General features: G+C 41.3%; 1 protein-coding gene across 1 annotated transcript in view; it reads right to left on the bottom strand.

The window, feature by feature from the left end:
* TMEM132C (transmembrane protein 132C) overlaps positions 1-21,280 on the bottom strand; it is a 201,573-nt gene extending 180,293 nt beyond the window's left edge. Inside the window, exon 1 of the mRNA XM_032706177.1 lies at positions 21,201-21,280. Coding sequence (XP_032562068.1) covers positions 21,201-21,246 — 46 coding nt within the window. The 5' untranslated portion in view covers positions 21,247-21,280. The remainder of the gene's footprint in view (positions 1-21,200) is intronic.
* Positions 21,281-25,462: the final 4,182 nt, after the last annotated feature.

Genomic DNA, 25,462 nt, shown 5'->3' with positions numbered 1-25,462 from the left:
TGCCCTCAAAAGCTTATCACAACATCAATTCGGCCCAAACAGCCTGGATGTGAACGTAATCTCAGGGAGGAATTTCCTAATACACGTTTTGTGCATAACCAACCTCCTTAACAGTTTATTTCCTGACTTCACAAAATGAGATGAGCATTTTTCGGAAACCTGAGTCCCACACACAGGCTTTGCATAAAGTTTCCAGCATCCTTTCCCACCAACTGACTCCTGCAACACTACTCCAATGCTATCCCTAGCACAGAAACAATTTTTTAGCTCTGTCCCAGCTCCATAGAGTGACACAATGGAAACTGTTCACTCCAGGCTATGCTGAGTGCACTCACTCAGTGGCAGGTCATGGTTTCTAGCTCCAGCAGCCCCTTTTTTTTTTTAACCACAGCATATCTGCTTCATTATTAAATTCTCTTTTCCTTATATTCCCAGGAAGGTGGGAACACAGTGCTAGAACAAAGCAGTAGAAGAATTAATGTTTAACTCGTTTGTGAGCCTCCAGCAGCCCTGTTGTCCACATTCTAGAGTTCCCCAAACCTTGCCAGAGGCAGGTGTGTTTGACCTGCCAAGCCCAGGTAGCTGAGAAACATGAATATGGTGATTTGTTCACTGATTTGCATATTATGCACTAAGGATAATATGAGAAAAGTAACGAGCAAAGAACACAGCAGTCCACAAAGGGAAAAGTGCAAAAAAGATTGAGCAGGCAAGGTCATGTATTTCTGCAAAGTTTCCTACCTGTTTATTAATTAATTGAGACAGCGTTTCAGAAACTTTGTGCCAACAGGGGTTCTCATTTATTCAACATGAGCACAATTTAACTGCTGAAGACCTCAACCTGGGAGGAAGCAGTTCTGATGTCAAATAAAAAAAAAAAAAAAAATTAGGAGTTTGAAGGGAGGAAAAGAGTTTTAAAAAAAAAATACCTGCACCAAGGGGAGGAAATCCCTTCCCCTTTCAGGTCTGTGTTATCTGACCTGCTGGGTAACAGTCCATGAAGTTATTACTCTGCAGTGGCCATTCCCACATCCTCAGTGATTCAGAAACGAGCAGGACCTACAGACTGCACACACCTCAGCAACTCTTTCCATAAGGAATGCCATTCACGGAGAAAGGAAGGATAATAATAGTCAGGACTTATGGTTTATCATTCTTTTGACAGTCAGAAAGTAAGCTTGAAGTGAACTCCTTTCATCCAGTCCCACCCTTCCTCTCTGGCTCAGTCTAGTGCATGGGGGTAATTAAAGTATTTTACTACCTGCCTGACAGCCCAGTGCCCCACGAGCCACAGGCTATTAAAGGCCATGCATATTGCAGAAGGAATGTAAACAGAGCCATGGCAAAATAGTCAGCAGTCACCTATATCAGCATTCCTAAAAATCAAGAAACACTCTGCAGAACTTCCTTTCCCTCCCTCCATTGATTTTTATATTAAAACTCAAACCCAGTCTCGAGTGAACCAAGATAAGACCATGAACGTTCTCATTTGGCTCGAAGCATTCAATTTGCTAACGCATTTTAGCTAAAATTCCTGCTTAGTCACGCCTGACACAATCTAGTCTTTTAGGCAAACATTCCCTCCATTCTATGTGCTGTGGCTGCCAGCCAGTTTTCAGTTGATGTTCCCAGTGTTTTTCTGCTCGTGTCCAAGCACAGCGAGATCTCTCAAACCTGCTCTCACACAGCAGTTTTACCCCTGCATATGCTCTCCATTTACAAACAAAGCATATGCATATTTATGTACAGGTAGGTCTAAATACGTGCACATTAATTTTAGAGATATCAAACAGAAAAATATCCCATCCTCTGAGTCAGGCTGTACACAGGAAATAACAACTGTATGTCCTGAAACAAATAAATCTTTCTGCAAACAGCCAAAGGACATTATTCCCCACTCTGGAATTAAAGCTTTGGTGCAGGTTGATTTAAATGAAAGGCTTTGTCTCTGTGGAAAAATACCAATAGAAAAACATAATTTGTCAAACAAAACACAAACCCAAACAACTTTCAAGGCTTCTACAAAAGGAAAGCGAAAAAGAGGGACAGACCCAAATCTGAGCAAATGCCAGGCTCAGAAATTCTGTCACTGAACACACTGTTCAGTAGCATTTCCTTCCTAGCTGATTTCTTAAAAACCCAGTGAGTTTTGTTTAAGATCATAGACAAGATTTTTATCACACAAAAGGAGAAAAGATGCTTAATGTGTCGGTCAAACTGCCTGACCACCGTTCTCACCACTGGGTCCTGTCTAACTCAGCTACACTGATATTCAGGGTAAGAGTGTGTTAAGGTGTTCAGAAGGAAAGAAAAGAGGAAATAATGTCTTTTCCTGTTACCTGCAACAGTGCTCTTTGGATGGCAAAGCAGGTGGGAACTGGCAAACAAAAACAGAAAGCTCAGTGAGTTCAACTCACCACCAGCTCTCACAGGTGCTGCTCTTCTGCTCTTGGCAGGTAGCAGGGAATTCCACCGGAGTCAATAAAAACTGGGAAAGAAATTCTCTGCCCTTCAGGCCACCAGCAACCTCTTCTGCTCCTGGTACAGTACAGCCATGCCTTGTCCCTCTCCACACTCGGGAAAATCATCAGATCTCCGTTCTCTTCCTGCACTGTTCTTAGGTTTCTGGTGCCTGAAGCTGCAAGCAAATCGAGTTCCTTCAACTTGTAAGAGCACTGTGAGTGTCTCCCAACATTCAAATATCTCTTCTGAGAGAAGCAAGTCCTCTCTTCAGTTGTGCCTGCTCAAGGTTTTTCCAGAAATGCAGGAGAATAGCTTCTCCTCTGGAAACTGTTAATTGTTCCCCAAAATATGATTCGTTTCTGAGTGATTGTTTTGAGATAGTTGGTCCGTTGCCTCAGCTCTAATTACATTTCTCATGTCAATTAATTAAAACCATGCTAAATGAAATGCCAGTTTTTATTTAAAGTTTAGGGGGGAAAAATCATGGGATACAATTAGATGTTACCAGACGTGATCTCAGCAGGTTTTCAATTATTCTATGTATAATAGGTCCCTAATTCAATACAAAGCTGTAATTAAGAATGTAATTAACTTGTGGCATTCTACTGATGTCATACACCACAAGAACACATAATGAGCTACAGTTTTTAGTGCAGAATCCTTAATGGATTGGTCTGTTCCACTGAGAATGAATTAGGTACATAAAAATAATTTACTATGGGAACTTGGCCAACGTAATGGTAACATTTAAAGAAACCAAGCAAAGTATAAAACAAGAGCCAATAAACTTTGTCCTTTGTCAGGGATGATCTGGCCAGAACCCAAATCTGCACCTGCTACCCCTGGGCATGGAATTGGTGGACTTACCTTGAGAACTGAGAGCTCCTGGCTGTACCTACACAGCTCTGAGAGCAGGTCTAGGGATGGGTAAGAAGCACAGTGTGCTCACACTTGTATCTCATCTGGACCTGGGCAGCCTGTCTGAGCAGGAACAGCAGCAAATTAAACTGCCTGATGCTGTTTTGGGGATGCACTGAGCTGTTCCATGCTCACAGCAGACAGAGCCCCGTGTGCTGTTTGCAGATCATCTTCCACACCTGAACGAAGCCGAGCTCCAGGGCTCACTGTCTGCATTAAAATTCTGGATTTCACTCTGGCTTTTGTACTACACCACAGTGCTTCCAACCTCTGCTATCATACCACTCACTAAACTTATGAGAAACCCTCCAGGTCACTTCTGCTTATTAAAGGAAGGCTTCTGAAACACAGACTGTGCTGCTGTGTTTCAGAAAATCACAGATTTCTGTTCTCAGTTACAATTATTTGAACACCACCTTTTCCTTAGATTTTACTTTTTTTTTTTCAAATAGATGACATTTAACAGGGAAAAAAAAAGAGAATAAGGTAAGTTTCCTGAGGAAACCAAAACAGATCCCAGAAAACAAACAAACAAACAAAAAACCCCACAACAACAACAACAACAAAAAATAACAACTCAGAACTACAAATAACTTGTCTGTGTTCACACAGTGAAAACAAAAGAACCTAAAAAATATTTATTTTTCTTTCAGCTAAGCTCTCTTGCATGAAGGATATAAGGATTAAAGCCTGATTTATCAGCTAAGCAATCTCCTACACCATAGTTTGCTGGTGATATGTAAGCAAACATGAAAATATAATCATGTAAGGCACTGACAGGCACTCTAGGAAGTGTCTACAGCCAATGAACAGACTTCTGTGAGACTTCAAAAAGAGGACACCTCTGTTTTTCTTTCTCTACACTTAGTTTTCCCTTTCTTAAAAAAAAATAATTAATAGAGTGTCTTAACTGTATTTCTGCTACCTACTGAAGGAAATTACCACTGTGACTTTCAAAGAACAAAGTTTGATTCTGTAAGCTGACTATGAGGAACTTCTTCATAGAACAGACAAAGTAATTCTCAAAACATTACCCACTATATTCAAAAAAATCTGTAAATGGATTCTCTCAGCTTCACTGCCAATAGATTAATTAGCCGGAATATTTACAAAGATCTTGAAGTCTGACTTTTGTTGTCGAAGCCTAGAAAGAAGTTCAAATACAAATATAAAAAAAAGGCATTAGGTCAAAAGTGTGAGAGGTTCTTGTAATATTTTTATCTATCCCACAGGTCAATACCACCCTTGACCTTCAACATGCTCAGCCTTTTCTGCAATGTGTTGAATCCTCATTCCCTGACAGCTGCAAAGAGCTTTTAGGGGATTCCACAGCACCTGAAATCTGGTGGGAAAAAAATAATTCATCTGCAAGCAGTGTGACAAAAGGGATTGCAGTAAAGTGGGAACTGATAAACACAGAATAATTTCATTAAACCTATGCATTTAACTCAGGTTCTCCTTCAGCACTTCCTATAATCAAGGAAGAAACAAGGATGCTTCCAGAAGTCAGATCTCAGATGGTCTCAATCACTATCCAGTGTTGTCTTTCAGGCATAAAACTTTGTCCTCTTCTTCTAAAATAACACATTTCAGTGATTTACTCCAATCAGCTGAAAAGAATCCACTAAGGGTCCTGCTCAAAAGTAACTAAGAATTATTACAGAACAGCAGCATTAATTGAACTTAAAGTTACAAAGTCCCAGCCACTGCAGTGTATCAGGTGCAAGTTCAGTACCAAGATCATTAAACTTGGGAAGATCAAGACTTGAGCTGCAGCTTCAACATCTGTGTCGCCACACAATTCCATTTAATCCCAAATTCCCAGGATATGCCCAGGAGAAACTGTTATCACTTTTCATGCAGGTCAGTGAACTTACACAGGTAAGGGACAAAGCTTTATCACTTCTTTGTGATGAACTGTTTAGAGTTGCTGCTGCTCTATCTCACCAGAAAGCTACTGAGAGCCATTTTATAAAAGATACTGAAGCAGATACTCCTGAAACAACTCAGAGTCCACAGACCAAGTCAAAGATGGTCACTTGACTAATTTATAGGAAAACATGGCTTTGATATTCTTTTTTTTCCCTGCCCTCCATTGAGAGACCTAAGGAAAAGAAGCCAAAAAGCCACCAAAAAAAAAAAATATTGAAGACTTCTATGATTTGTAAATTAAAAACATGCACCATTCCAGGCTGGTGGCGTCTGGGTCCACCACCATCTCCTACAGGTCTGCCAGGTATTCCAACATCCTTCCATTGAACTCTTCCCTTTCATTTTCTTTTGTTTCCTCACAACTTCGTTCTCCTGTGCTGAACTGTCAGCCAGCGAAATGGAAACACAATGACCCATCCTCCACCAGGACATTAATCACCTGAATGTCACTAATATCAAAGTGTTCTTGAGCCCATCTACCCACTGAGATTTTTTTCCCACCGAGCCGTTATCGCACACAGACACGTTCAAAAGTTACCAGGGGTACCTCTCTTAGTTTTCTAAAATATCATTCCAACAAACCTGAACCAGATGTTGTCTTTATATCTTTTCCTAATGCTATCAGTTTTTAATCAAAATGGAACTGACTGAATTCATGGCCTTAGTTAACGGCAAAGGTTCTTTGAATCACAAGATGTCTCTTTCAGATCAAAGTGGCACAGAAAGAGTCTGAGTTCAAATTTATTCTCATGTATCCAGGGTCTTTCTTTGGGATTCTTACTCTTTTTCCACAGCTCAAGATGTTGGCACTTCATGAATCAATCTCAAAGGATATTAAAAGCAGCAGGAATAGCCTACAATGAGCCAGAAGGTTCCTTCACAAAAAAGAATGTTAAGTTTGCCAAGGAAAGCACTAAAAAAGTAATAAGGAAATCCAGACTTAAACTTAATTCATCCCCACATACATATGCATTAAGATAGAGCCTTTAGTGACAATTTATTTCTTCCAGAGTACTTCTGAGCAAGGCTGACACAACAGGCAGCTGCTCACCATTTCTTTATCATTACGTGTAACCCCACGCAGCAATTCAAGACAGTATTTAAGGGTTGCACCGAATTATGAAGATTCTGATAAAACTTTTTATGCAGCTTATCATGGTACTAGAGAGCCCACTCCAGAAATATCAATACATTTCCTTACACGACACTTTGCTGGAACAGAATTTTCCATGATTTTAAAAGGGCGAACTGCAGCACAGCAAAATTAGTAGCTGTGCTCTCAGAAGCATCTGCTAATACAGATGCTTAATTTAGAAAACCTGCGGCCTGATTTTCTGTAGAATTCAGTATTAGTGCAAGTTCTGATCAAATCTTGTGCTTGTGTTAGGGATAGCTATAAAAAAAATATGAAAGCATAACAAAAATATGCCTTTTTTCTTTTTTTTCCCCAGGATAGTGCTAACCCTGTGGCAGGAACGTGAACAGAATATAATTCCCCAAAGTGTCACTAAACTTCTTTTCATCCTTCTACAATCTTTGTTCCTTCTGTGAAACACCAGTTAACCTGCAAACTTATCCAGCACGTCTGGCTACACCAAGGGAAGATAAAAGAAGGATTCAGAAAAAGGAGCCTTGAATGCCAAGGGAAGTTTCTGAGAGGGAACATAAGATGCCCAGAACCAGATACACTCTGCTTATCTTCCTTCTGTAGTTTGTTCTCACAAACCAAATGCAATCTTGTGGGCTATTAAAAATATGGTCTAGGATGCTGTCACCAATTCAGAGTATGAAAAACAGCGACAGCCACATTATTCTCAAAAATGCTGAAGTCCCTCTGCATTGGATCCAGAAGTTTAACCCGTTCTGTCTCCACACCTTCCAGCCCCTGCAACAAACAAAGCACAAACCCAGACACAATAACCTCCTTCAGTACAGAAACTGGGATTTTTTCCCAGGAAGCTATCCATCCTGGGAACAAAATGAGACAGCAGCCCTGTAGATAACCACCTGTTCCTTAACCCTTGCCATGCCCAGAGGTTGCTTCCTCCTCCTCTTCAGCATGAGCAGAGGAAGGAGGCACTCGGAGCATGTGAGAGGCTTTGTCCTGGAAACTGGGCCCATGATGGCTTTTGACACTTGCAGAGGAACACACCCAAGGAAATCCATATACTCTGGTGTCCCAGATGCAGAGTGCTCCCCAAGGACAACATCCTCAGAGCAATGCTGCTGCCACCATCTCAATTCTGGATTAGGAATAGACTGAACCCAATTTTCACACTTGAAAAAGTCTGGCAACTTTGAATAGATTTTTTCATGGAATTAGACCAAAAGCTTCAAAAATATTTTCATCCCCCCTTTTTATGTGCCTTTTTATAATGCAGGGACATGTTTGCAGGAGTTATCTGCAGTCATGAATCTTACTTAGTAAAAATGAATGCTAGCATTCATACATCATCATCACTTCAGAAAGAGAGATTAAGGGAAACACCATCCATCTCTGCCTCCAACAGTGAAAATCAGGATTTAACCCAACTAGTGCTGCTCATGGAAATGATTCTAGCTGGCTACAACTCTGGATTTCTAGCTGGCTTTGTTCTCAGAAACAACTGAACCACTTCACAGAGACTTTTCTAAATCAGTCAGAAAACATTCAGCATGAAAAACCTCAGCTAAAACTGTAACAGCTTGAGAAAGTCCCATTTTAAAAGGGTATTATAGTGAGAAGTGTTGAACAGTCACTCTAGATGTGATTTTCTGATCAGGGTTATCTGCCACCTTTTAGATAGAAAAATGGGATTAAGCTCATTTTTAAACTACCAATTCAGACAAACAAAAAAAAAAACAAAACAAAAACCAAAAACAACTCAGTTTTACTGCACTTCCCTGACTTCTTTTTCAATATAACACCTATCCATTAGGAAATATCACATATGCAATGAATTAGGCCACAGTCCTTTCATCTCAAAATGCTTTGAAATGTCACTTAGTAAACCCACTAGAGTTTGTTTTTCCAATGAAAAAAGATTTCTTCACTAAATCTTCACATTGTAAGTACACCATGTGGTTTGCATTTTCTGTTTCTTCAAAACAGTTTCCCAAAAGCTCACACTGTTTGATTTCATTTTCAGCTAAGAGGAGCTAAAATCTGAAATGTGGTGAGACAAATTCAAAATTATAAGGGGTGTGTGGTGTGTGTATATTCACCCTGTACTTCTGTGAAGTGCTATTTACTTTTGTGCCACGTTAGTATAGAATTTAAATTTCAACACAAATCCAGGTGTACTTCTTCAGTGATGAACAGACATTAATAAAGCTATAGGCTGGCAACCCACAACTTGCTTTCTAAGGAGGCTAAAGGTTGGATGACATATATTAGAGTAACATTTGGATAACCAAACCCACTAAACAGAGCACAGGTAACACAAAGGGGAGCTTTCCAACCCCATCCTTTAACATTTGATGCACAGAAATACTAACTTACTTGGCCAAGACCTTGTTGATGAAAGCATAAAGGTCCTTTTGCAGGCAAAGCATCACATGAAATCATCCTCTGGAAGCATTTCTTAGTCTTTTGTGATCATTAGAACAGAGAGTAACTTAGGATCTTAACTTCCATACTGAAGTTGGAGTTTGAATCTGTGCTGGATTTCCAAAAAGTGCTGACCACTTAGCAGAAGCCACAGGCCCAGATATCACTGAAGGCTCTGTGGGTTGAATTAAGCTCACCTGTAATTACAATGCTGTAACATCAACATCTGTGTAGGGATAAGGTGTTGTTCCCACCACAAAGACACAGGCAACACTTTCAGCTGAAACCCAGAGAGCAAATCCCTCACTCTAAAGCAGACATCCACCTTTGGTCAGACAAATCGCCCTCCTGAACAAGGACCATTAATTTGATCACCAGTTGCAAGAACTTGAGCAATTATATTGACACCCCAAAACCGAGTTTTAAGCCTCAAGTACCAGTAAGAACCAAACCACCCAAACTCTACAGTCTGCTAATGAAAATATTGTTCTTTCTTTGCACCCTCCCTGAATATCAGGTGGAAAGAACGCTGACACTCAGGAGTTCTCAGCATTAGATGAAGACAGAAACCACTACATGAACTATTATTTGATAAATCCATAGATTTAGGGTGATAAAACTTCAGACAAAAATTCTACCAAAACATCAGAGCTTCTCTCTGCCTTCAGAAACTGCATCACACAGGGCAGAGTAACAGAAAATTCTGGTTACATATTTCTTTAGGGGTAAAAACTAACAGAAGTAACCAAGGATAAATACATTTAAAATGCCTCTACTTGTAACAGCCAAATAATGTGGATTAAATGTATTTTAAATGAGTTGAACAAATGGACTCAGATGAATTGTTTCAAACGTCCTCCCTTGAAGGATGCTGAAACAGAACTCTTTGAATTGCACCTATCACTTATAAACAGAGTAATCAGCAGAAAAGGAGACATTTACAGAATCTTTTCAGCTCTGACAGGGTCTAGCAGTGCCAAATTATACCTGGCACCCTGAACATCTTCCACCAAAGGAATATGTAAATGCTGAAAAAGAATTTATACAGAACTGTTCTCTGTCTGTGAATAACACTATGAATGTCCCCTGCAGTAAACCCATTTCTCCTCATGAGAAACTGCAGGGCAAAATGAGGCAGATTGGAGATTTCACTGAGCAACCAGGACTTGTTAGATAAATATACAGAGCAACACACACCTGGATCCAAACCTTGATGAATGGCAAGACTGCCACTGAAATAAGCAGAACTAGGATTTCACTTGCAATTCCTGTAGGACACGACAGTGCCCACGGAGCAGGATTTGCTTCATTACACAAGAGCCAAAACTGGATCAGCTAACAATGTCTTGGCAGTTACTCATGTGCAGGTTCTAACACTAAAAATCTCATCTTTCATTTCAGAAAAGCTCACAGTCACAAAATAATGACTGACAAAGAGGAACTAATAAGCACTGGTGACCCAAGGCTGTTCAATCTGACACCCCCTTATTAAGTGATAATCAAAGGGAGGAGGTGCAGGAGCCACAAAGTACAAAAGAAGTCAGAACATTCCTGAAGTTTAAATGGGTTTGGACCACGGTTGAATTGATTTGATTTGACAGAAAAAGCTGAGAGATGCATTTCATGGTCTAGATCAGGATGCAAAAGTTTAGAGTCACTCAGAACTGTGGATTCAACTCCAAGTTTACACATCTGTGCTACTGACAAAAGTGGATCCTTTTCCTCTCCTCAAATAAAACAAAAGCAAACTTGTGTAAGTACTCTTCAAAGAAACTATTTGCATTTTGTGACTTTCCTGACCAATATTGCCTAAAGGCATGAGTTTTACCTCAAACCAGTTCTGACATTACTGCACTACATGATCGTGTTAAATGTCATCTGATGATTCCTATTAAAGTGCCACAGTTTCATCACCACACCTAATTTAATTCTAAATGAATTTTCAAAACCAAGACTAAAGTTCAATGGAAGCCTGAAGCTTTGAGGGCTTGTGAAGCTTTGAGCCTGAAATACAGCGATATCCAACTTTAATCCGTGAAATAGCCACGGCAACACCATGAAGTTCTGCTTCTTTGAATAAGGGTATAATGCAATAAAGACCTTCCAGATGGACCTGCCACTATAGGTGTTTCCAGACCCACATTTGTCTTTCAAGACCAGTCAGCACCCTCCTTTCATCTCCAGACTGCTCGTGACACTCTAAAGGAAAAAAAGAGAATATCCTAATTCCATTATGTCACATACAATTGGAAAAATTCCTCTGACCGGTCTGCTGACATTCCAAAGCACAACACATTAGCTTATGGAATCAATATGAAAATATGACTAATGAGCACCTGCAGTGAATTGCTGAGCACCATCATGTGATCCTGATCTTCTATCAGGGTCGGGTTGTTCCTGGGTAAAACTGAACAGCAATAATCCACAGCAGTACCTAATCAGCTGCAGATACTATTGCAAAGAGAACTCGCAATTTACCCCAAAGAAGAAAATATTTTTCCTATCCACAACATGATAACAAAAAGGTAATCAAGTGCTATAGTCATTCCCACTTGATGGATGAACAAGTTAAATCTGAGATGGTACCTAAGCATTCACATCTGCACAGACAGCTGGGAGAGAATTACAGAAAAAAGGTAACACTGACTACTTATAATTCCTTGCTCTTCCCATGAAAATAAACCTTTTCTTGCCTAGGTGGAAAGACAAGAGGGCATGCTCAACAAATATGGGGGAAGAGTGTTCCCTATTTCTGAGTTCTTTTGATAGATTTCTTTCTGGAATTGTCAGTGGGATAATTATGAACAACAGAAGCACAAAGGCATTTCAAACACTATGAGTTCAATAACATTTCTCATAAAAGGCTGGGTTTTTTGAGCACCTATGAAAGATGGAATATACAGCAATTAGTCACTCTGCCAAATAAAACACAATTTATTATTTCTAATAGTATATTTTGTCATCTAGAAGACTAAGATTTGAAAATATGCAATAAAGACATATCGGGATAGACACAAGAGACCCAGTCAAGAACAATCACAAACTTATGCAATGTCACAGCAGCTTTTCCAGGAGGCACAGGCTTTACTCTTGGGTTATGTGCAGCTCCCTTTGGCTATGAGACCTGAAGCCTGTCACGTAGAAACTCACTGAACAAGCATTTCATGGCACAGACACTGTCTCCAGAAAACGTAGAGCCTTTTCTAGTTGTGCTCCCCCTACGCTGTGTGACAAGTCCAAATCCCAACTTACAGCCACACACACAGAGAAGCATCTTTTCCATCTAAACAGTTCGATTCTGCACACCTGGAGCTGCGAAACACATCAAGCTTCAGAGCACCCATCAAAAGAGCAAAGGAGATGAAGAAATCCTAGATTAAACTCATCACTGAAAGCGTGGAAATGCAAGGAATAACAACAAAGTTGCCAGGAAATACGACAAAAGCATGGTGCAAATTGATCCTCTACAAGATTTTACATAAATCTGTTGCAAAATTGAAACCCTCCTTAGTTTTTAGGATGATATTATTTACAAGTAGGTCTCCACCCTCAGTAAGGGGCAGCCAAATTCCATCTCCCTCTTCCCTGATGTTCTGATCAGTGAAAATTAACAGGTATTGAGAAGTCGATACTATATTACCTTCTCCACAGTAGTTATCGTATTTGCTACTCTTTATTTCATGCCAGCTGACTGAGAGGCCATTTGATTCTACAGAGCAAAAAAATCAAACATTCTGGCTCTTTCTACAGAGATATGAAATTAAAAAGAAAAGAAAAAAAACCCAAACACATCAAGTTGTGCAAAGATGAATCAGGCTTAAAAGAATAAAGGTGGATAAGGCACAATTACTTTTCCCACCAGCACACACACAGCACCAAAAGAGGGATGGCTGGAGATGAGAGATTTGTATGGAACAAGCCATGCTTTAACAGCCTGGTAAATACAGGCCACTGGTCAGTCAGGCTTCACACAAATCTCATGGCATTTTACAAAGTCTGACAGAGTAATTCAGCTGCAGATAAGAATTAAGGTCGTTAATTAAATCAGAAAGCAGTAGGGCCTGGCTCCATACCCACTGACAGCAAGAGGGAGGTCCCACCCGGTTTCCTCAGGCACTGGGGCAGGAATCACTACAGAAGGCCTGTGCCCACCTGTCCAACTCTATTTCTCCTCCACAGAAAACACATCACTGCTCCTGGAAAGCATCCTGCATCCCAGGCTCTGACAAAACCCCAACCCCACACTCTATACCCATGGTGTTCACACCTGAATCCTTTTTTCCATCAACACACGACCTAAATGCAAGATGTGCTCCCCAATATTTCTGCTCTTTGTCACTCCAGCCCCAACCCCACCTTCTCAAGATGTTCCTTTAAACCACCTTGATTTTTCCTCAGTGTTTCTCTCCCAAGATTCTTGTCCTTCTGCAAACCCTCATCCTCACTTTTTTCTCCACACCACCTTCCATAGTCACCCTTCCCCCAACTAGTCATCTTCCTCCTTACCCAGAAATCCTGATTCTTTCTCCCACCAGTCCCCAATTGATTCTTCACCTTGCCAACATTCACTCTCCTGCACCATTCTCCTTTTTGAATTTCACTCCCCACCTGAAGCTTCAACCTTCTCCTTTCTTTATTCCAATTAAGCAGTTTCCTCTTCCAGAACTCTCCTCTGCAGCAAGGGAAGGGGACATGGGCAGCACAAGGATGGACACTGTCCCTGCCCACAGCTCTCGTGCTTTGCCCAGGTCAGAATTCTGGGAAGAACAGATGGAATTGCAAGGAGAGCAGAGCTCCCCCTGCCATGGCATATGCCCAGTGCACAGCAATTTTCATAGATTTTGGCTGTAAGGACATATCAAGTCTTCTTCCCTGTCATAAGCAAAATTATTCTTTCAAATGCTGCTAACTTGACATCCCATCAAATCCACCATGGACTGTTTTCTCAGCAAGTCTCCTCCTGGCACGTTTGATCAGGGTATCAGTGCTTCTCTAACAAGAGGTCAGCAACTATTTTTAAACAAAGGAAAATCCAGAGTTCCCCCTCCTCCTTCCCCTTCAGATCTGTTCTTTTAAACCACTGAACTCTTGGCTGAAGTTCTGGAAAAGAAAAAAAAGTGTATTCAATCAGAGGCAGATGCTTGGCACTAAATATTTTAGCTGAAACAGTTAATGGTTAGGGAATTTATAAGAAACTAACCTCAAACTCTTTTAATGGCAATTCTAATAACTAGTGCTACCAATCCTGTTTGTAATAAAAGTTCAAGAAACTCAGGCTTTGGGCTTTTTTGTTGTTGTTGTTGAGGGGGTGGTGATGGCATGTGTTTGGTTTGAATTCAAGAAAATAGTTTAATCTTAAGCATCAAAAAGTCCATTTTACCTGCAGGAGGAAATGGCAGTATATTAATGCAAACCTCGCTTTTATTTGTTCTAAATGACACAGAATCAGCAAAATGAGAAAAAACACCCAACTCAGAAATCAAAGCTCTGTCGTTTACCGAGTGCTTCTCATGTTCTCTAACCTCTCAGTGTTTAATATCCTGCATTGGATATATAAAGTAAGCAATTCCCAGAACAATCTCTTTTTTTTTTTTTTTTGACTAGAGGGTCCCACAGACAAATTAAAGCCATACCACTGCAAGGGCTGGGCTGCAGCAGCCAACTTAGTTCTGCTGTCCCTCCCCCACTGGGTCCATCCTCTTTCTTGCTTATACAAGCAGTGAAGTTGATCCCAAGGTGATACAAACTTACCCTTTATAAAAAAAAAAACCCTGTATTTTATGTGCTTTATCTCCCTGAAGCAGCTTACAAAGGAATTAAAGGCACACCAGGGTTGGCACAAAACGAGGGTTGCTCAGTTTGGGAGCGGGCAGAAACCTGGCAGCATCAATTTACATTGGCTCAAGCTGGTGAGGAACAGCACCCTCAGGCAACAGGACTGGTTGGAAAATGGAATTTCACAAGGGCAGAAACCAACATTTCGAAGTTAACTTTCACTCTTAATCAGAGGGAAAAAATTAAACGGTTACATAAAGCTACGAGGCTTTTCAAAAGTCATTTGGAACGGCAAATCTTTTCAGAGCAGTTAGTTCATTTTTGCAATTTCAAAACAATATTATAGAAAAACACTATCAATGTGCTTCAAAGAGTAGCTATACTATTATCAGTTTGTATCTGAATACATCTACTAGAAGTCAAAATGATAACTTTATGTGAAACAGTTAACTTCACCAAAATACAAAATCATCGAAGTAAATTTTGGATGCGAGTCCAATTTTCAAAGTAAATTGTTTCGTAAATTATATCAGTTTCAAAAGTGTTTTCAAATGAAGAACTGCCTAGTTGAAAAGTGTTATCAAGCAGAAAAATACATAAGTAATAACAACACTATATGTAGTGGTGGATATATTTCAACATCTGCACTCTGTGACTGCTCGTTGCAGCCAACGAGCAGAACCTGGTGGCCCAACCCCTGTGTTGCATCAGCACCAGGGGATATCAGCTTACCTTTTATTTACTTAAGATTTCCTCTTTGGGCACAGAGAAACGACTTTTATATGTGCTCAGGAGACCATTAAGTCTTTTTTTCCATCCAAAAGCATAAACATTTTTCAAAGTCTTTTTTTTTTTTTTTTTTTCATAAATAAGCAACTTTCCCTGACCTTCTTAGTTGCCTTCAAAGTTTTCACAGAAATGTCAAAATCCTAAGCACCGTTTTGGGGCTCAGTGTTTGCTTCATGGTATTGAAAAGGGCAAGTCACTTACAGGTTCCCCTTGCAGCAGGTTGGTGATTCCTGGTCTTAAAGTAAAACATAAAACTAAAAGCACCAAAAGCAGAAATTTTGGCAGCAACAGCCATTAAAGTGATCAAGATAAAATTATTTAAAATTTCACACTGTACCTCTACGAAATTATAGAAATTTTATGACAATTGTAGAACAACATGAAAAATATGATGTGAGAAGAAACATCTAACAAAAAACCCAAGATGTTTGACTTTACACATGGCAACTTGTAACACTACTGGATGGCAAAACCAGGTTAAATTCTTACAGCAGTATGTAATAAAAGTGCCCACTTAAGAAGAGTTGTGTAGCTGTTTACATCTGCCAAGCTGCTAAAACTGCAGTTGTGAGAGAAGGCTTTTGATAATGACAGTGGAACTCTGATTATCATGATCTCTGTTATTCAAGCAAAAAAAAAAGTGCCACCAGAGGTTGTCTCCAAGCACAAAGTTACTGACCCAAGATGTCACTGATGCAATAGTAAGACATCAGCACATTTCTTAAGTGTAGTGGCAAAGAACCACTTAATCAAAATGTACTTCCCTAAAGAAAAGTTCCCCTAATTGACCAGTGCTGCAAAGATGCCAGTAATTTCAGTGATGAGGATGACACTTTGTTTATGGGATTCAAGCTCAACAGATTAATATGTTTTAGACTAGCAAAGAAAATAGAAGATTAGACTCACTGGGTCATTTCACTAGATACAGTTGAAAAGAAAAATGGTGACCTGAGGCTGTGTATTGACCCAAAAAAATGTGAACAAACAGATAAAGGGAGAGTATTTCCATTTGCTAACTAAAAGAGGCACAGGCACTACTGGACTGAAATTATTTCCAAAGCTTAGATGCATCCACAGGCTTTTACCAGATACCTCTAAGTGAGGGGACTGCAGAAGCTCTGAACTTTCAATGCACCATTTGTCCGTCCCTGTTTCAAAGGGGTCACATCTGTCACTAGAGCCTGAGCCAGTCCACAGAACACAAAACAGTACAACTGCTTGAAGAGCTGAACACTGTGAAACTGTTTTGCCAGGGTACTGAGTCTGTAAGGAAAGCTGAATAAAATATAAAGGATTCAGGCCTCTAAGAGCAAGTCAGGACAAGAGTTTGAACTAGACAAAAACAACTTTTCTGGCCAGGAAGCTATTGCTAACGACTATGAAGGACAGACAAGTCAAATTACAGCCAAGCACCTGAAGTTAACACCTTGTAGCATCACAAAATATTACCTGTGTTTGTATCACTGTGGTTTAGTGGCCAAACCAAGATCAAGTCCTTCACCAACAAAGTAACAATCACAGTGGATAAGAGACAAAGGAGGAGATGACCAACAAAAACAGCAAGACAGTGGTACTCCTGAAAGTAAAGGACAGATCCCACTCCTGCTACACAGCCTTTCACTGCCCTCTTTGGTATCAGATCTCTCTCCTGTACAGTAAATGCCTCCTTCAAACTGATAGACAAGTATTATTTGAAGTCACCCACAACCTGTGTTTGCTGTCTCTTACATCCTCAGTTTAACTTCCCAACATCGCTATGAGATGCTTTTCAGTTGCCGTCTTTACACACTGAAGTTCTCTCAACTTGTTGCTATTTTCCATCTTTTATCATAATGAGCTTTTTGTCTCTCTCAGAGTAGCTGGGACACGTCTAGTGGAGCCTGCCAGATGTGAACCACTGCCAGGATCTCAGTGTGGCAGCACAAACTTGCGTGCAGCTTATGAGTAAACTCAAGAGTTTAGCAAAGCCTCGAAGAAAACTGGGATTCAGCACCAGAAATCTGACACCTCTTCAATGGCCTGATCATACTCTGAAGATTTCCGACTTTCATTCCCTTATTTGTGTCTTGACTGTCTTAAATAGGCATGACCCTAACACAGTTACAAACAGCTCTGAGAGATTTCCTGCAGAGGGGCATTACCTTGAAAACTCCACCCAGGAAAGTTTGTATTCCACCACTTCTGGCAAATTTGCCATTATTCAGAGAGTTTCTGGCTACTCCTTACAAGTCACCTTTCCAGTGGTGCTGAACCACTACTTTGTCAGTAGAGTTGTAAAAAAACCACACAACTAAATCCCAATTCACAATAAACCCCCCATCCTTTCATCTCAATACAACATAGTTTGTCAATACTTGCTAATATTTGGCCACTTAAGAAAGCACAACGTTTTGCTGTTTATCACGTTATTTCATACAAATATTTAGTTCCCTGATTCAAGAGCCAGGCACATATTTATGCATTAGAAAAGCAACTACAGGGATGACATTTTATAACCCACAGTCATGCATTTAGAAACATGCTTGAACAGCCATTTGCAATACAACTGCTGGGTGTTTTACTAGGTAAGTACAGTGCCTAATAAACTTTAGGATCTACTACCACACATGAAAACAAAGTAAATTGGAGTATTAATAGCTCTATCTCCATTTTGAAAGTGTTATATCCAGAAGAGATATTAGCCACTTATAAAAACTCCATGCAGCTATAATTTAACATAATGCAAGTTCCTGCTGGCTTCTTAGCTAGCACTAACATGATGAAATTAAGGAAAAAAATGAAAATTGAGGAAGTTTTCCATAACAGTAGGGTATGCCATGCTACTGGACTTCCAAAATAAGATATAAAAACCCCCTCACTGCTCGATTAATTTAAAATCAGAATGAACCAACATTCAAAATGAAGAGCCTCAATCAGCTTCCACTGCAGTGTAACTCAAACAAGGATGGTACGAAGAAGAGTAGAACCATGGCAGGTGCTGTAGCAACCTCTGGATGCACAGCTGTGCTTGCATTTGTGTTCAAACAATACTTCAGTACCCAAAACTCTGGTAACTCCATGCCCCTTTACCATCTTTGCTCAATGCTTCCTTGCACATATACACTCCTTGTGCAAACGAATCCATCCTCTGGCTGTGCATCCTTAAACCCTTTTTTAGGGCTTACTGGATTTTGCAGTTCCAGTTTCTGTGAGCCTTGTTCTAGCTCACGGCTAATAAGAAACTGAGGATTTCCAGTTATCTGTTCATTACACAGTAAATCTGTACATTTGTGTTCACATTTATGCTCCGATTCGAGAAAGCTATTAAAATAAATAAATAAATAAATAAATCTCACTTCCAGCTCGTGAATACCTCCTATAGGCTATAAAGAGGCTTAAGCACATGCATTACCACTTTGCTGAAAAGAGGTCATTTCCTGAAAGGAATATATATACACTTGGGATTTACTTATGTAAATACCATTTCACACACATACCCTCCACCAGGGAACAGGCATCCAATAATTGGTATGTAAAACACGTGCTTGTACCTAAATGCAAGAGCACTTCTGCACACTGACTTTTATACGTCCTGGTCTGACTAGGGGCATGGCTTAAATTAAATGCCAAGCTTCTTCCTTGAGTTTGAATGAATTAACATTATTGGCCAGATAATAACCCCAGCATAATGGCACACTGAAGCCTAAGGCAACATTTCAGGAGAATTTTCTTAGAAATTCAAGCCTGATAGGAGATGCTAATGAGTTTAGAGAAGTAAATATAGCTCTTTAAATAGCAAAGGACAACTTGTCTATAACAGTAAGTTTCTCAGCACATTTACAAACGTTTTAGCTTGTGAGCTATAAAGTGACTTTCATTTAGTTGGACTTCAGCTCTCCAGAACAATCCCTATCCTCACACACCAACAAAGAGAGTGCAAATACACGAGGGGAGCACAAACGAAATGCTCGTTAAGGCCTCACAAGGAAACCATACAAACACCTTATTTAATAAGTTTAATTAACTGGCTCTTTTCAAAATCATACAGTGCCCAGCAATGCTGAGAGAGCTCTGCTTTTCTTCCCTGAAGGAAAGTAATATTTTCTCTTTTATTCTCACAGAGCACAGCCCCGAAGCCCCGAGAAGCAGCTGCTGGCAGGGCTTGGCTGGGGCACCACTCCTGACTTCTTTAGAGCACGGCTGGGTCAGTGCTGACCCAGGTTCCAGCAGGGAGAAACGGCTTGAGGAGGCTGGGTTGTTTATGAATTCCCACTGTAGCACTTTCTCCCACCTTTAAGAAGCAGCATAGCCTCCTATTTCTCTTATACTAATATTTTCAGAAAGAAAATATTCATATATCAGTGCTAACTCATATATTAAGTCTAATGCAAATGCTTACTGGAGAGGATGCATTTGTGACCGTCAAAGCTGCCCCAGAAAATGCCAGACTCTCTTTACAAACCTTAATCCCATGCAGTCTCTGAAGGTGAGCACGGAGCTGATATAATTCTCACCTCCAGGCTACAGCAATCAAAACAGAGACCCGTGTTTCAGATTCTTCACATCAGCACTTTCAGAGCACCGTCAAGTCACCCGGACGTCCATTAATTTTAATGTACATTAAAATGACCGGCATTAAGAGGCCACGCAATTTTCTGCCAAGTACTTTGTTTTCCCTGCCGACTGGGGTGGGAAAAGTCCCTTTATGAATTGCTACTGATTCCGCTCTTGCTTCACTCTTGAGATACTTCCGTATCTCTCACGGCTGCCTCTACAATCAACTACCCTGGGAGAGAGGTTGGCAGGACTGGACCAAACTAAACAATGAAGAGTCTTTTAGGAGTAATCGCCTTATGGCAGTCAAAGAGCACCACTAATACCAGCAGGATAAAAGGCAAAATTATTTTTTTATTCCTAAGAATGGCAACGACAGCAGGAATTGCAGATAGCTTAATAAGTTTCCACCACCATGCCCCCCCTCCCCCCTGAAAAGAAGGAGAAGGGCATGTTTTAATAAAATATCCAAAACCATCACGGTCTGAGCAAGAAAACAAGAAGTGTTGAGACACAGCAGTCACCTTCTACTCTGCACAGAAACCCCTATTGGGATCATGCACTATTTGCATCCCTGAATCACTTCAGAGAAGATTTCCCTTTGTCAAAGGGACTCTGATCACAGAAGTTCAGCCATGAGAAAAGCCAGCAGATCATTCAAATGACCTCTCCGTTAAGCCAAACATGCTCCTCAGCTGTCCCTTTAATCAAGATAACAAGCACCTGGTCCAGTCCAGGTGACAGGGCTTCTATTCAGGCTCTGGAGCTACCACCGCACCACTCCGGTATAATTCAAAGGAGGCAATTCCTAAACACTGTCATGCACCGCTCCCCAAATTCCGTTCCAAGCTGGGACTGGGACGCCCCTTCCCACAGAGAAGCTCCTTTAACACAACGCAGTCATTAAGATGCATCTGCAAATACCACCACCGTTCAGGATGAGAGAAAGGAAACTTTCCCCGCTTCTCATCTTAGTCAAAGGGAAGCTTACACGGTTAAAATAAACAGGAGAGAGAGAAAACTGGAGGGCGGGGGGGGCGGGAGGGGTGGGCAGCGAAATTTCCAAACACAGCCCAAGAAATCAAGCAGAGCCAGCGGCAGCACTAAAAGGAAGAGGCGAGGGGATAGAGAAGGAAGGGGTAATTTAGTTCGCACGGCGGGCAACGAGACACTTCGCTGGGGAAGAAGGAGTTGCAGCCGCCGCAGCCCGTGCGCGATCAACTGGTGCCTGCGCTGCGCTCCCCGCCGAGCCCCCGCTTACCTCCGCAGAGCAGCGCTCCGAGCAGCATCCTGGCAGCCCCCGCCATGCCGAGGGGCCGCGGGCAGGTCCCGGCGCGGCCCGGGGGGCTCCGGGGGCTCCTCCTCCGTTAGCTCCGCGCTCCCGCCGCCCGCGCCATCGCCGCGCTCCGGCCCCGCCGCCCGCGCTACCCCCGGGCAGTGCCCATGGCCGGCAGCGCCCCGAGGGTGCCCCGGGCACCGCTGGCGCTCCCCGGGAAAAAGTTTTCCGAGCGGGGGAAGGTCCGGGAGCCGCGTCCCCCCGGCCGCGCTGCCGCCCCGAGCGCCCTCCCCGCCCGTCTGCGGGGCCGCGGCCGCGCCGCGCTCGCAACACTTTTCTCGCAGCGGATTGAGGGAGGGACGGCTGGAGGGAGGGGGCACCGCCGGGCCCCACCCTCAGGGGGCGTGAGGGGACGGGGACTGCGGGAGCGATGGAGCGGGACTCGGACCGGTGACGAGGTGAGACAGCGGCTCAGAGCGCCGGGGGATGAGGGAATGAGGGGATGAGGGGCTCCTGCCCAGCGGGCACGGCAGGAAGGGGAGCCCTGGCCCTGAGGAGGGGAGAGGTTCCTCCCCGGCAGCACCGCCACAGCCCTGCGCTCCCGCTTCCCTCGGCCCTGCTGGAAAGCAACGTACAGTAAAAAAGAGAAAACCGAAAGAAAAGAGCCCCGTCAAAACACGAGCCTTCACTGTGAGCGTTTCCCTCCAGAGAGAGGGAAACCCACTGCGAACCAGGTTGGCCCACCTGTGTTCCACCCGGCCCTACCATCGCCTCCTCACGCTCCTGTTTTGCTTTTTTTGTGCACATATTCAGTTCCATCTTCTAAACAGTAATCACAGGCAGTGTTTTCATCCCTATTCATTTAATTTCATGCTTTCCCTTGAGTATCCTGGATAACTTCAGCTGGCATCTCTTTCTCCGTCTTGCAGCGAAAGTGTAAATATTTGTGGCCTAACCGTAAACATACTTTTAATAATATTTACTGCAGCTGTGGCACACAGCAAGCAAGGGGCAGGTTAGCAAGAAGTAGCAAGTATTTGAAATACTGTAGTCTAGGAGGTTCTGAGTGCAGAAATCACCTAAGTAGGGAAACAACACACAAACACACACTCTATGACAAGGCAACACCTTAAAATGGTGGCATATTTTACAATCTGCTGCTTTTATCCTGAGGAACTGGGCTCCGATCCTTCAGGCAAAGACAGCCAGTCCTCTGATGTGGCTAATCAACCAAAATCAGTGAGGGAACCTCTATCTGTAGTCAGTTCTTGAAACAGGTGTCAAAGTTTATCTCTAGATATTACTCTAAATAAAATGAATAAAACATATTTTGTCTGATATTTGAAAGCCTGTTGTTCATGCAAGACGTTATTCCCAGTTCAATAAGCCAAGCCAAGAAAGAGTGCCTAAACATAGAGTTTTTCCAAGGAGGAACTGCAGAGAACTTTTTCGGGAGTGTGCTTTGTACATTGGTTTACCTTCTTTTATTGTCAGTGGCAGCTAATTTAAATGTGGCAAAAGCAGAAAAAGGATATCATATGGATGCAATTTTAACATAATTTCTCTCACGAGAATGTAAAGAAGCATTTCTTGGTGAAAACTCATTCAAAAATGTGTAACAGCTTCGGTCTCGTCTGCTTGATGGTAGACTTTGCTAGACACTACAAATATTTGTCTAGATGAGTTTAAGGATAAGAATCCAGCAGTTGACAGTAAAACACAGCAGCTATCAAACATTTATGTCCTGCACTCGAAGTTGGAGATAATGTAGACAATTCATCTCATTTATAAGGGAAAGTAGATGCAGTGACAAGAAATGCTATTTCTTTCCAAGGCAACTTTTACTAAGGGACCAAAACCCAATCCTATCATCATTCATAAACTACCAACGGCTTTGAATTGTGAAGAAAATTTCAGTATGATATAAATGGATGGAGCATGAGATTATTCAGAAATGCTGACAGATAGTAGAGGTTGTATTTAACAAGTCCAAACTGGAGTGTTGGTGTTATTTGCATAACATGCTCTGAAGAAAGTTTTGGAAGTTGCACATTGAACCCATTGGCAGAGACTTTTATGGATAAGAGGTAGAAGTCAGATAACAAGGTGATAAAAATGGTAAAGAAGTCTGGACACAATAGGTTTTGCTACAACTATTCTTATTCCTTTGAAATTTGATTTCCTGTCATTGTAGATACAGTAATTCAGTACCAGAATTTTCAATACAAGCTCTGCCTAAGATGATTTATTTAGGTTTGCATTTTCAAAGGGACCCGAAGGAGTTAAGTACACAAATCACACTCAGATTCAAAGATCCCAGATGAATTTATTTCTTAATGCATCTATAATTAAATATATGGGTTGCTGTGAACAATTTATGGCAACAGCACAATTAACACCATGCACAGAAACAGGGAAGTGTGTCTGAAGGCAGGGGAGAGGATATAAGGAGTCCTGGAAAAGGAAACTGTAATACTGAGATGAAATAATACAGAAAATGTCATTACTTACCTTTGATACAGGCCAAATTATGTCTCTAAACGTGTAGGCAAAGGCATTCTCTATATGCTAAAGTATTTGCAATCCTGAATCTGTTTGGATTTTTGTGATGTTCTGTGGCTCCAGAGTGGGTTTGTGGGTTTAAAGTTAGATTCTGACATTTTATTCATGGTGATTATTATGCTGCTCCTCAGATTATCCAGTTGACTTTCAGGTTAGTTTGCAGAAAATAGAGAACATGAATGGAGAGGAATTTGGTCCTAAGAGTTTGATTCTGTTCACACTGAAGTTTATGGAAATTTCATCCCCAAGTCCAGGTCTTACCTTGTCAAAGGGTTACTCAAGTGAATAAAGGGAATTAGTTAGGGATTTTAGTTTCCAGTGATTTTTACCACTAGTTTAGCCCTAGACTTCAGCACATCTTAGTAATGATGTTTCAAGGCATTTCTCTTGAATGTAGAAAATGAATAGCATGAACTTAATTTTGAATAGCACGTAACTTAATTTTCCATAGATTTTGTCACAATTTTTTGGGGTTTGACTTGTAGTAAAGATTTCATCAAGAGATACTTTCAGTAGTTCTACAAGAATCTCAGGAGTTTAAGTTTTGAAGTCTTTATGGGTTCTCATGACTTTTAATGGGCAAACCTAAAATTTTCAGTCTTATATGTGGTCTATTCCCTGCAATAAATGCAAGGAAATAAGGAACATGATCAGAAGCAAGGAGAACGGTAGTGGGCCAAAGTTGACTTCTTAGGGTCAGGCAGCCTCCAAACATTTTCAAATGTACCATGTAATGTACTTTAAGCTGAAAATGCAACCTTTGGGGTCTCTCACAACCCCCTCTTCATATTTTGCCAACCACAGTGTTTGAAGTCACGTGCCAATTCACTGGCCCACTGCTAAAAAAATGAAAACAGAAAGAAAAATCCATCAAACCAAAGCTCCTATTTCCATGTGCAGGTAGCAGTTGGTAATGGAGCTCTCCAAGCCTGGCACTGAGGTGCTCTGTGCAGTTTGTGTTCTGTCGATGCACCCATTGCATCCTTGCAGAAGTTCTGTGCCTCAGATGTATCTCACCAGCATTTCTCAGGTGAAAACATGATCCTATACTTTGAAAAGTAACACTTTGTGTAGGTGGTTGAGCGTTGCAATGGGTACTTACAGCTGTCCAAATTGCTGGTTTTTTGTAAGGGAAGGCAAAAGCTATAAAGTTGTCTCATATGGCACCTGGGATGTATAATGTTCATCATAAAATGGAAAATAGTTGAAGTACAAGATTTTACTCTCTTTTCTTAACATGGAAACGTGGAGGTTTAAGGGGAAAAAAATGACTAAATTTTGTGCTGGGCAGATTTTCAATATATCAAAAGAAAATCGAAAAACTGTCAACCAACCCCAAGACTGGACTGGAAGCAAAAGTGTATCAGAGGGAATAACCTGATAGGACTTTAGAAAACAGGTGTTGGGATTGTGATGTTGCAGCAGTTTAGCTCTCGTGACATGCTTGAGTATAACAGACATTGCAGTCTGTAACCTTGATTTCAATCACTGTGTAATGAGCAGTAATCTTTGGCCAGTACTCTGAGCCAAACCCAAGGATTGCCCTCGATACATGTGAGTGGGTTTGGATGTGAGCATTTAGCTCTGACTGGGCCTGTTACTCACAGTCACATTTAACTTTAGTTTTAGTTTGCCATGTATTGTTATCAGGGCACTACATCATACAAGTGACTCTGTCTTTCAGT

The sequence above is a fragment of the Chiroxiphia lanceolata genome, chromosome 18, assembly GCF_009829145.1.
Source record: "Chiroxiphia lanceolata isolate bChiLan1 chromosome 18, bChiLan1.pri, whole genome shotgun sequence".
Classification (NCBI taxonomy): Eukaryota; Metazoa; Chordata; class Aves; order Passeriformes; family Pipridae; genus Chiroxiphia; species Chiroxiphia lanceolata.
This window is presented reverse-complemented; position numbering and strand designations above follow the sequence as displayed.